This window comes from Sinohyriopsis cumingii, chromosome 3 (assembly GCF_028554795.1).
Source record: "Sinohyriopsis cumingii isolate HCF-2022 chromosome 3, ASM2855479v2, whole genome shotgun sequence".
NCBI lineage: Eukaryota > Metazoa > Mollusca > Bivalvia > Unionida > Unionidae > Sinohyriopsis > Sinohyriopsis cumingii.
In genome coordinates this window covers 33,128,195-33,141,509 of record NC_142963.1, presented here as the reverse complement: position 1 = coordinate 33,141,509, position 13,315 = coordinate 33,128,195, and the positions used below count along the sequence as shown (strand labels likewise).

Here is a 13,315-nt window from a genome sequence, read left to right as displayed (position 1 = left end):
TCATTAAAGTATTGTAATTAGTTCAGAAGTTATATTTCAGACAAGGACATGACGTACCATCTTGTCAAGTATGTACTTAGGCAACATTTCATTAAAGTATTGTAATTAGTTCAGAAGTTATATTTCAGAGAAGGACATGACGTACCATCTTGTCAAGTATGTACTTAGGCAACATTTCATTAAAGTATTGTAATTAGTTCAGAAGTTATATTTCAGACAAGGACATGACGTACCATCTTGTCAAGTATGTACTTAGGCAACATTTCATTAAAGTATTGTAATTAGTTCAGAAGTTATATTTCAAACAAGGACATGATATACCATCTTGTTATGCATAGGAAAGGTAAATCTTTCCAACTGTTATTAAGTTACATGCCAGTGAGTGTAGTCTTCAGTGTTAGACTGTAATTACACTAAAGATCACTCGACACATTTAGTTTACTCAACTTAATTGATTATAAAATTTTATTATTGTTCTTTGGTCTAGTATAAACATATAAAATAAATTCACAAATTTACTAATTATATTTCATAATTTATAAACAAAGTGTGCGGTACCAGGCATTACGGTGCCCCGAGTGGCCGAGTGGTCTAAAGCGCTCTTTGTTACGGATCACTGCCATCTCACCTCTGTCTGCAGCAGTTCGAGTCTAAGATTCAGCCAATGTGGTATGTGAGAAAGCTTGCCAGTAGCTTCTCATGGGTCGGTGGTTCTTTCCAGGGTTTTCCCGGGTTCTTCCTCCACCATTAATACTGGCCGCCATATATAGCCTATCGTGTGCTGAAAAATGGCGTTAAACCCCACAACAACAACAACAACAACAACAACCAGGCATTACACTACCATATACATTAACATAGATAAACATAGATGAGACCAAAAAATATATTAAAAATACATATCAGGCAGTACAAGTCCAGAAAACTAATTGAAAACAATAAACATTGATTAGTAAACAGTGTTAATTTCCTTAAGAGTCAGGCTTAGGAAAAAGGTGGGATGTAGTGTGGTCTCTATATGTAGATGATTTAATCGTATTACACATATTTTATTTGAAGCCGGAGTTTTTTAGATTGTAGATGTTAACTGTTGTCAAGGTGAATTCACACACATTTTATAAATTTAAATAAATCACTACTCTGATGGAACATATATGCAGTGTATGAAAATTCAGCAAACAACAATATGGAACAAATGGGTGAACATTGCATGAAAAGTTAAAGGTTACCAAAAATTATATTCATTACAGTAGTCAAACTAGTGTCTATCATCACTTATTTTATGTAAGTATATTAAGACTGCGGTGTTTATATGTTCGAATGGGCAAGGTTAGATTAATGCTAGTAAAGGTTTACAAATCGGTAAGACATGTAAATCAACACGCACATGGCTATCATTGAGGCAGGAACTTCCAATAAATTTTATACTTCTGCATCACTGATTCCAATGATCTTGACTTGTATATATATATATATATATATATATATATATATATATATATATATATATATATATATATATATACAATTTTCACATAATTTTGGGTAAATTCAGTGATCATTCAGATCAAAATTTCCTTAAATGACAGTATTTAGGTTTAAAAAATGTTTATTACCAGAACCTTTGATAAGTAAATTAGTAATAATTTATTTTAGAGAAAAGGTTTAAACTTTATAAATCATTGCATGCATTTATTAATTATATATATATATATATATATATATATATATATATATATATAAATGTACAGTAAAATTTATTTTTAATATTTGGGTGGGATTTGCATAAATGACATGGCTTTTGTATGAATAAATTTTTATTACATACTGGAGATTACATCTATATCTTTTATGTAAGGAATATATTTCATGTCCTTGACCTTTATAAATAAGTGGTTGTTATTTGCACATGGTTGCTAAAGCAGATGTGATTTCAGTTTATAAAAATACAACTTTATTTCAGTGGGAGATCTCCTGCTGCATTGAGTCTGGAGAGGGTCAAGAGGGATGGATTTGACACTGGCAACCCAATACCAGTCAGACATGGACACTCGGTCACAGTACCAGGGGCAGCAGCTGCTTGGGTCGATGCAGTAGAGAAATTTGGCAGTGGAAAGGTAAGAATTTGGCATCAGATCCATCCTTTCAGATTCATTTCCAGTGGATGACTTGCACTTAGGGTAAGAAAGAAGCTTGCCAAATTTTGAGATCAGAGGTCAAGGTCATTGTGAGAAGAAAAGAGAGAAAGGTTTCATTATAAAAGCTTGAGTTCTGCATCCCAAACCTAAACTCTGTGGATGGTTTGAACTCAAAGTAAGAAAATAACCTGCTGATTTTGTGCCAAAATGTTGGGGGCAAAGTCACTGTAGCTGAAACCTGATATATGGTTTCTGTGTTTAAAAAAAAAACATCAGTTTTTGACCATGTACTTTCACCAAAGTTTGCGGATGGTTGTATTTCAGCAAAGAGAGCAGCCTCTTGAAGGTCACTGAAAGAAGAATAGTCAATTTTGCATTTAAGGTTTTGAAAAAAGGAACCTGTTGACTTTTGGATCGAAAGTTCAAAGGTCATGGTCATTATGACTAAAGAATGGGTTTTTGCACAATAACTTTTGTTCTAGACTGTTTTGTTAGCCATACCTTGTGGATGGACTGGTAGGTGTTGTTAGTAGAAAGTGTTTCTATTTCTGCACAGTAAATTTAGTTCAAGACTGTCTATCTTGACCAAAGGCACACCATCTTTGGTGATCTAAGTTCAAGATCATTGAGATGTATTCAGTGATTTCCAGATTTAACTAGTGCCTACATAAGTGACTTATAAACATAAGGTATAATGTGTCATTCATATCACTCTTGTTATATATAGTTGAGGAAAAGGGGGGGGGGAGGGTTTGTAGTAGAAAAATGCTTTTTTTAAAAAATAAAGATTATTACATTTATGTAAGACAGAGGGTGACTTACAATTAAGTTTCAACCTCTCATGGGATAATTATTTGTTCTTGAAAAGAAGTTCAGCAGTTTGCACATTTTGGTTTGCTTGCTTCAGTTCCAGCTGTCCAAGCTTCTGCAGCCAGCCATAGAACTTGCTGAGACTGGATTCCCAGTTCAGAAAATCACTGCCCACTTCTGGAACAAAGGTTAGTGATGCCTTTAGTAAATTTAGTAAAAGTCATCTGTACAGATATTATTCAGCTTTAAAATGAGATACAATCCCTAGGGCAGGGGTTCCCAATCCCTAAGCTGCCATGTTCTAGAGGTCATGGAGGGTCACTCAGAACATGGTTTTGGGGTCATGAGGCCCAGAAAAACTATTTTTTAAGGTCATAGCCAAAAAAGGTTGGGAACCACTGGCTTATGGCATGTTTGATTCTCCACTCATAACAGGTGCATCAACTACTCACACTGTGACCCAAGCTTTGGGTCCTCACTGGGATGGGAAATTCAGACATGTGCCATAAATGAAAAATTCACCTATTTCATTGATGAGTCAAATGATGAAAGGAATAATAAAATGCTGACACTCTTAGTTTGTGTTTTTGACAAGGATGAAATAGGATATCCACAAGATTCCAGTTGAATACCAGCTTGTAACATTAGATCAGCACAACTCATTTTTGCAGGACTGAATAAAAATATCCATGTAAGTATTACTAAAGTTGAACTGTTTTATTTTTCATAAGAAATCATAATCACGATTGTGTAATAACAATATTAATAATATGTATTATATGGATACAGTGCAGAAATTAATCCATTATGCTTGGAATGAAAGAGGTCTTTGCCTTCATCTGTAATACTATAAAATGATAATCGTTTTCTGAATTCAATTGTTAATGTTAAAGGATGGTGATAGTGATGTTATATGCATCATTGCTTCATGTGGACAATCTTACCGATATTAAAACATGATTAGAGGCTTGGAAGTGCAATAGAACTGATCAGGTCAGTAGATTGACTTATCTAGCAAGATTGATATTGATAATTATCAGCTGTTGATAGCTGGACAATGAAATGGTGTTATAGGCCCCTACCAGTAATTGGAAATTAAAAGCAAATGACAGGTAAATTTAAAGGAAAATTTTCATCAAGCAGTTAGTGTTTAAACTGTTGCTATAATATTCCAAAAGAATTGTATTGATGGATGATTACTTTCTGGATTTAAGCCTTATAAAACCACAGCAAAAGAGTTTACAATATTTCAGGGATAGAAATCTCCCTTGGGCCAATTCCATCAACTCTAGGTGAGTTCAGTGACCATTCTTCAGAATGGGAGGTAATTTTGTTCTAACAATAAGAATGCATGGACATGTAATCTTTCATGATATCCTAAATGTGGCATAAAAAAAAGTTTAAAACAAATAAACAGAGTTGCCTTATATTATAATATTTGAATTTAAGTATTGTATATCCATCAGTCCATGGTATTCAATTTCAAAGTTTTAATGTTTTGCATTTTGTATTGCAGTGATGAACTCTCTGAGAGGTTCATGACATTAAGATAGTGGGAGAGAACTTACTGTTGAACTCAGTAAAGTGGTATTGACATTGCCACATTCCAGTACAGACACTGAAAGGACATTTTCCATTCTGTTGAACTCAGTAGAATGTTATTGACATTGCCACATTCCAGTACAGACACTGAAAGGACATTTTCCATTCTGTTGAACTCAGTAAAGTGGTATTGACATTGCCACATTCCAGTACAGACACTGAAAGGACATTTTCCATTCTGATGAACTCAGTAAAGTGGTATTGACATTGCCACATTCCAGTACAGACACTGAAAGGACATTTTCCATTCTGATGAACTCAGTAAAGTGGTATTGACATTGCCACATTCCAGTACAGACACTGAAAGGACATTTTCCATTCTGATGAACTCAGTAAAGTGGTATTGACATTGCCACATTCCAGTACAGACACTGAAAGGACATTTTCCATTCTGTTGAACTCAGTAAAGTGGTATTGACATTGCCACATTCCAGTACAGACACTGAAAGGACATTTTCCATTCTGTTGAACTCAGTAGAATGGTATTGACATTGCCACATTCCAGTACAGACACTGAAAGGACATTTTCCATTCTGATGAACTCAGTAAAGTGGTACTGACATTGCCACATTCCAATACAGACACTGAAAGGACATTTTCCATTCTGATGAACTCAGTAAAGTGGTACTGACATTGCCACATTCCAATACAGACACTGAAAGGACATTTTCCATTCTGATGAACTCAGTAAAGTGGTACTGACATTGCCACATTCCAGTACAGACACTGAAAGGACATTTTCCATTCTGTTGAACTCAGTAAGGTGGTATTGACATTGCCACATTCCAGTACAGACACTGAAAGGACATTTTCCATTCTGTTGAACTCAGTAAAGTGGTACTGACATTGCCACATTCCAGTACAGACACTGAAAGGACATTTTCCATTCTGTTGAACTCAGTAGAATGGTATTGACATTGCCACATTCCAGTACAGACACCGAAAGGACATTTTCCATTCTGATGAACTCAGTAAAGTGGTATTGACATTGCCACATTCCAATACAGACACTGAAAGGACATTTTCCATTCTGTTGAACTCAGTAGAATGGTATTGACATTGCCACATTCCAGTACAGACACTGAAAGGACATTTTCCATTCTGATGAACTCAGTAAAGTGGTATTGACATTGCCACATTCCAGTACAGACACTGAAAGGACATTTTCCATTCTGATGAACTCAGTAAAGTGGTATTGACATTGCCACATTCCAATACAGACACTGAAAGGACATTTTCCATTCTGTTGAACTCAGTAAAGTGGTATTGACATTGCCACATTCCAGTACAGACACTGAAAGGACATTTTCCATTCTGATGAACTCAGTAAAGTGGTATTGACATTGCCACATTCCAGTACAGACACTGAAAGGACATTTTCCATTCTGTTGAACTCAGTAGAATGGTATTGACATTGCCACATTCCAGTACAGACACTGAAAGAACATTTTCCATTCTGATGAACTCAGTAAAGTGGTATTGACATTGCCACATTCCAGTACAGACACTGAAAGGACATTTTCCATTCTGTTGAACTCAGTAAAGTGGTATTGACATTGCCACATTCCAGTACAGACACTGAAAGGACATTTTCCATTCTGTTGAACTCAGTAAAGTGGTATTGACATTGCCACATTCCAGTACAGACACTGAAAGGACATTTTCCATTCTGTTGAACTCAGTAGAATGGTATTGACATTGCCACATTCCAGTACAGACACTGAAAGAACATTTTCCATTCTGATGAACTCAGTAAAGTGGTATTGACATTGCCACATTCCAGTACAGACACTGAAAGGACATTTTCCATTCTGTTGAACTCAGTAAAGTGGTATTGACATTGCCACATTCCAGTACAGACACTGAAAGGACATTTTCCATTCTGTTGAACTCAGTAAAGTGGTATTGACATTGCCACATTCCAGTACAGACACTGAAAGGACATTTTCCATTCTGTTGAACTCAGTAGAATGGTATTGACATTGCCACATTCCAGTACACACACTGAAAGGACATTTTCCATTCTGTTGAACTCAGTAGAATGGTATTGACATTGCCACATTCCAGTACAGACACTGAAAAGACATTTTCCATTCTGATGAACTCAGTAAAGTGGTATTGACATTGCCACATTCCAATACAGACACTGAAAGGACATTTTCCATTCTGATGAACTCAGTAAAGTGGTATTGACATTGCCACATTCCAGTACAGACACTGAAAGGACATTTTCCATTCTGATGAACTCAGTAAAGTGGTATTGACATTGCCACATTCCAGTACAGACACTGTAAGGACATTTTCCATTCTGTTGAACTCAGTAAAGTGGTATTGACATTGCCACATTCCAGTACAGACACTGAAAGGACATTTTCCATTCTGTTGAACTCAGTAGAATGGTATTGACATTGCCACATTCCAGTACAGACACCGAAAGGACATTTTCCATTCTGATGAACTCAGTAAAGTGGTATTGACATTGCCACATTCCAATACAGACACTGAAAGGACATTTTCCATTCTGATGAACTCAGTAAAGTGGTATTGACATTGCCACATTCCAGTACAGACACTGAAAGGACATTTTCCATTCTGTTGAACTCAGTAGAATGGTATTGACATTGCCACATTCCAGTACAGACACTGAAAGGACATTTTCCATTCTGATGAACTCAGTAAAGTGGTATTGACATTGCCACATTCCAATACAGACACTGAAAGGACATTTTCCATTCTGATGAACTCAGTAAAGTGGTATTGACATTGCCACATTCCAGTGCAGACACTGAAAGGACATTTTCCATTCTGATGAACTCAGTAAAGTGGTATTGACATTGCCACATTCCAGTACAGACACTGAAAGGACATTTTCCATTCTGTTGAACTCAGTAAAGTGGTACTGACATTGCCACATTCCAGTACAGACACTGAAAGGACATTTTCCATTCTGTTGAACTCAGTAGAATGGTATTGACATTGCCACATTCCAGTACAGACACTGAAAGGACATTTTCCATTCTGATGACCTCAGTAAAGTGGTATTGACATTGCCACATTCCAATACAGACACTGAAAGGACATTTTCCATTCTGATGAACTCAGTAAAGTGGTATTGACATTGCCACATTCCAGTACAGACACTGAAAGGACATTTTCCATTCTGATGAACTCAGTAAAGTGGTATTGACATTGCCACATTCCAGTACAGACACTGAAAGGACATTTTCCATTCTGTTGAACTCTGTAAAGTGGTATTGACATTGCCACATTCCAGTGCAGACACTGAAAGGACATTTTCCACTCTGTTGAACTCAGTAAAGTGGTACTGACATTGCCACATTCCAGTACAGACACTGAAAGGACATTTTCCATTCTGTTGAACTCAGTAGAATGGTATTGACATTGCCACATTCCAGTACAGACACTGAAAGGACATTTTCCATTCTGATGAACTCAGTAAAGTGGTATTGACATTGCCACATTCCAGTACAGACACTGAAAGGACATTTTCCATTCTGTTGAACTCAGTAGAATGGTATTGACATTGCCACATTCCAGTACAGACACTGAAAGGACATTTTCCATTCTGTTGAACTCAGTAGAATGGTATTGACATTGCCACATTCCAGTACAGACACTGAAAGGACATTTTCCATTCTGTTGAACTCAGTAAAGTGGTACTGACATTGCCACATTCCAGTACAGACACTGAAAGGACATTTTCCATTCTGTTGAACTCAGTAGAATGGTATTGACATTGCCACATTCCAGTACAGACACCGAAAGGACATTTTCCATTCTGATGAACTCAGTAAAGTGGTATTGACATTGCCACATTACAGTACAGACACTGAAAGGACATTTTCCATTCTGTTGAACTCAGTAAAGTGGTATTGACATTGCCACATTCCAGTACAGACACTGAAAGGACATTTTCCATTCTGTTGAACTCAGTAAAGTGGTATTGACATTGCCACATTCCAGTACAGACACTGAAAGGACATTTTCCATTCTGTTGAACTCAGTGAAGTGGTATTGACATTGCCACATTCCAGTACAGACACTGAAAGGACATTTTCCATTCTGTTGAACTCAGTAGAATGGTATTGACATTGCCACATTCCAGTACAGACACTGAAAGGACATTTTCCATTCTGATGAACTCAGTAAAGTGGTATTGACATTGCCACATTCCAGTACAGACACTGAAAGGACATTTTCCATTCTGTTGAACTCAGTAAAGTGGTATTGACATTGCCACATTCCAGTACAGACACTGAAAGGACATTTTCCATGCTGATGAACTCAGTAAAGTGGTATTGACATTGCCACATTCCAGTACAGACACTGAAAGGACATTTTCCATTCTGTTGAACTCAGTAAAGTGGTATTGACATTGCCACATTCCAGTACAGACACTGAAAGGACATTTTCCATTCTGTTGAACTCAGTAGAATGGTATTGACATTGCCACATTCCAGTACAGACACTGAAAGGACATTTTCCATTCTGATGAACTCAGTAAAGTGGTATTGACATTGCCACATTCCAGTACAGACACTGAAAGGACATTTTCCATTCTGTTGAACTCAGTAAAGTGGTATTGACATTGCCACATTCCAGTACAGACACTGAAAGGACATTTTCCATTCTGTTGAACTCAGTAAAGTGGTATTGACATTGCCACATTCCAGTACAGACACTGAAAGGACATTTTCCATTCTGTTGAACTCAGTAAAGTGGTATTGACATTGCCACATTCCAGTACAGACACTGAAAGGACATTTTCCATTCTGTTGAACTCAGTAAAGTGGTATTGACATTGCCACATTCCAGTACAGACACTGAAAGGACATTTTCCATTCTGATGAACTCAGTAAAGTGGTATTGACATTGCCACATTCCAGTACAGACACTGAAAGGACATTTTCCATTCTGTTGAACTCAGTAAAGTGGTATTGACATTGCCACATTCCAGTACAGACACTGAAAGGACATTTTCCATTCTGTTGAACTCAGTAAAGTGGTATTGACATTGCCACATTCCAGTACAGACACTGAAAGGACATTTTACATTCTGTTGAACTCAGTAAAGTGGTATTGACATTGCCACATTCCAGTACAGACACTGAAAGGACATTTTCCATTCTGTTGAACTCAGTAAAGTGGTATTGACATTGCCACATTCCAGTACAGACACTGAAAGGACATTTTCCATTCTGTTGAACTCTGTAAAGTGGTATTGACATTGCCACATTCCAGTACAGACACTGAAAGGACATTTTCCATTCTGATGAACTCAGTAAAGTGGTACTGACATTGCCACATTCCAATACAGACACTGAAAGGACATTTTCCATTCTGATGAACTCAGTAAAGTGGTAATGACATTGCCACATTCCAATACAGACACTGAAAGGACATTTTCCATTCTGTTGAACTCAGTAAAGTGGTATTGACATTGCCACATTCCAGTACAGACACTGAAAGGACATTTTCCATTCTGTTGAACTCAGTAGAATGGTATTGACATTGCCACATTCCAGTACAGACACCGAAAGGACATTTTCCATTCTGATGAACTCAGTAAAGTGGTATTGACATTGCCACATTCCAGTACAGACACTGAAAGGACATTTTCCATTCTGTTGAACTCAGTAAAGTGGTATTGACATTGCCACATTCCAGTACAGACACTGAAAGGACATTTTCCATTCTGTTGAACTCAGTAGAATGGTATTGACATTGCCACATTCCAGTACAGACACTGAAAGGACATTTTCCATTCTGATGAACTCAGTAAAGTGGTATTGACATTGCCACATTCCAATACAGACACTGAAAGGACATTTTCCATTCTGATGAACTCAGTAAAGTGGTATTGACATTGCCACATTCCAGTGCAGACACTGAAAGGACATTTTCCATTCTGATGAACTCACTAAAGTGGTATTGACATTGCCACATTCCAGTACAGACACTGAAAGGACATTTTCCATTCTGTTGAACTCTGTAAAGTGGTATTGACATTGCCACATTCCAGTGCAGACACTGAAAGGACATTTTCCATTCTGTTGAACTCAGTAAAGTGGTACTGACATTGCCACATTCCAGTACAGACACTGAAAGGACATTTTCCATTCTGTTGAACTCAGTAGAATGGTATTGACATTGCCACATTCCAGTACAGACACTGAAAGGACATTTTCCATTCTGATGAACTCAGTAAAGTGGTATTGACATTGCCACATTCCAGTACAGACACTGAAAGGACATTTTCCATTCTGTTGAACTCAGTAGAATGGTATTGACATTGCCACATTCCAGTACAGACACTGAAAGGACATTTTCCATTCTGTTGAACTCAATAGAATGGTATTGACATTGCCACATTCCAGTACAGACACTGAAAGGACATTTTCCATTCTGTTGAACTCAGTAAAGTGGTACTGACATTGCCACATTCCAGTACAGACACTGAAAGGACATTTTCCATTCTGTTGAACTCAGTAGAATGGTATTGACATTGCCACATTCCAGTACAGACACCGAAAGGACATTTTCCATTCTGATGAACTCAGTAAAGTGGTATTGACATTGCCACATTACAGTACAGACACTGAAAGGACATTTTCCATTCTGTTGAACTCAGTAAAGTGGTATTGACATTGCCACATTCCAGTACAGACACTGAAAGGACATTTTCCATTCTGTTGAACTCAGTAAAGTGGTATTGACATTGCCACATTCCAGTACAGACACTGAAAGGACATTTTCCATTCTGTTGAACTCAGTGAAGTGGTATTGACATTGCCACATTCCAGTACAGACACTGAAAGGACATTTTCCATTCTGTTGAACTCAGTAGAATGGTATTGACATTGCCACATTCCAGTACAGACACTGAAAGGACATTTTCCATTCTGATGAACTCAGTAAAGTGGTATTGACATTGCCACATTCCAGTACAGACACTGAAAGGACATTTTCCATTCTGTTGAACTCAGTAAAGTGGTATTGACATTGCCACATTCCAGTACAGACACTGAAAGGACATTTTCCATGCTGATGAACTCAGTAAAGTGGTATTGACATTGCCACATTCCAGTACAGACACTGAAAGGACATTTTCCATTCTGTTGAACTCAGTAAAGTGGTATTGACATTGCCACATTCCAGTACAGACACTGAAAGGACATTTTCCATTCTGTTGAACTCAGTAGAATGGTATTGACATTGCCACATTCCAGTACAGACACTGAAAGGACATTTTCCATTCTGATGAACTCAGTAAAGTGGTATTGACATTGCCACATTCCAGTACAGACACTGAAAGGACATTTTCCATTCTGTTGAACTCAGTAAAGTGGTATTGACATTGCCACATTCCAGTACAGACACTGAAAGGACATTTTCCATTCTGTTGAACTCAGTAAAGTGGTATTGACATTGCCACATTCCAGTACAGACACTGAAAGGACATTTTCCATTCTGTTGAACTCAGTAGAATGGTATTGACATTGCCACATTCCAGTACAGACACTGAAAGGACATTTTCCATTCTGATGAACTCAGTAAAGTGGTATTGACATTGCCACATTCCAGTACAGACACTGAAAGGACATTTTCCATTCTGTTGAACTCAGTAAAGTGGTATTGACATTGCCACATTCCAGTACAGACACTGAAAGGACATTTTCCATTCTGTTGAACTCAGTAAAGTGGTATTGACATTGCCACATTCCAGTACAGACACTGAAAGGACATTTTCCATTCTGTTGAACTCAGTAAAGTGGTATTGACATTGCCACATTCCAGTACAGACACTGAAAGGACATTTTCCATTCTGATGAACTCAGTAAAGTGGTATTGACATTGCCACATTCCAGTACAGACACTGAAAGGACATTTTCCATTATGTTGAACGCTGTAAAGTGGTATTGACATTGCCACATTCCAGTACAGACACTGAAAGGACATTTTCCATTCTGATGAACTCAGTAAAGTGGTACTGACATTGCCACATTCCAGTACAGACACTGAAAGGACATTTTCCATTCTGTTGAACTCAGTAAAGTGGTATTGACATTGCCACATTCCAGTACAGACACTGAAAGGACATTTTCCATTCTGATGAACTCAGTAAAGTGGTACTGACATTGCCACATTCCAATACAGACACTGAAAGGACATTTTCCATTCTGATGAACTCAGTAAAGTGGTACTGACATTGCCACATTCCAATACAGACACTGAAAGGACATTTTCCATTCTGAGGAACTCAGTAAAGTGGTATTGACATTGCCACATTCCAGTACAGACACTGAAAGGACATTTTCCATTCTGTTGAACTCTGTAAAGTGGTATTGACATTGCCACATTCCAGTGCAGACACTGAAAGGACATTTTCCATTCTGTTGAACTCAGTAAAGTGGTATTGACATTGCCACATTCCAGTACAGACACTGAAAGGACATTTTCCATTCTGTTGAACTCAGTAGAATGGTATTGACATTGCCACATTCCAGTACAGACACTGAAAGGACATTTTCCATGCTGATGAACTCAGTAAAGTGGTATTGACATTGCCACATTACAGTACAGACACTGAAAGGACATTTTCCATTCTGTTGAACTCAGTAAAGTGGTATTGACATTGCCACATTCCAGTACAGACACTGAAAGGACATTTTCCATTCTGTTGAACTCAGTAGAATGGTATTGACATTGCCACATTCCAGTACAGACACTGAAAGGACATTTTC

At 37.6% G+C, this 13,315-nt stretch overlaps 1 protein-coding gene across 1 annotated transcript in view; it reads left to right on the top strand.

Annotated features, from left to right (window-relative positions):
* LOC149802653 (uncharacterized) overlaps positions 1 to 13,315 on the top strand; it is a 94,899-nt gene that overhangs the window by 27,752 nt on the left and 53,832 nt on the right. The window contains exons 3-4 of the mRNA XM_089952014.1: positions 1,964 to 2,117; positions 3,046 to 3,136. Of these exons, the coding sequence (XP_089808140.1) occupies positions 1,964 to 2,117; positions 3,046 to 3,136 (245 nt within the window). The remainder of the gene's footprint in view (positions 1 to 1,963; positions 2,118 to 3,045; positions 3,137 to 13,315) is intronic.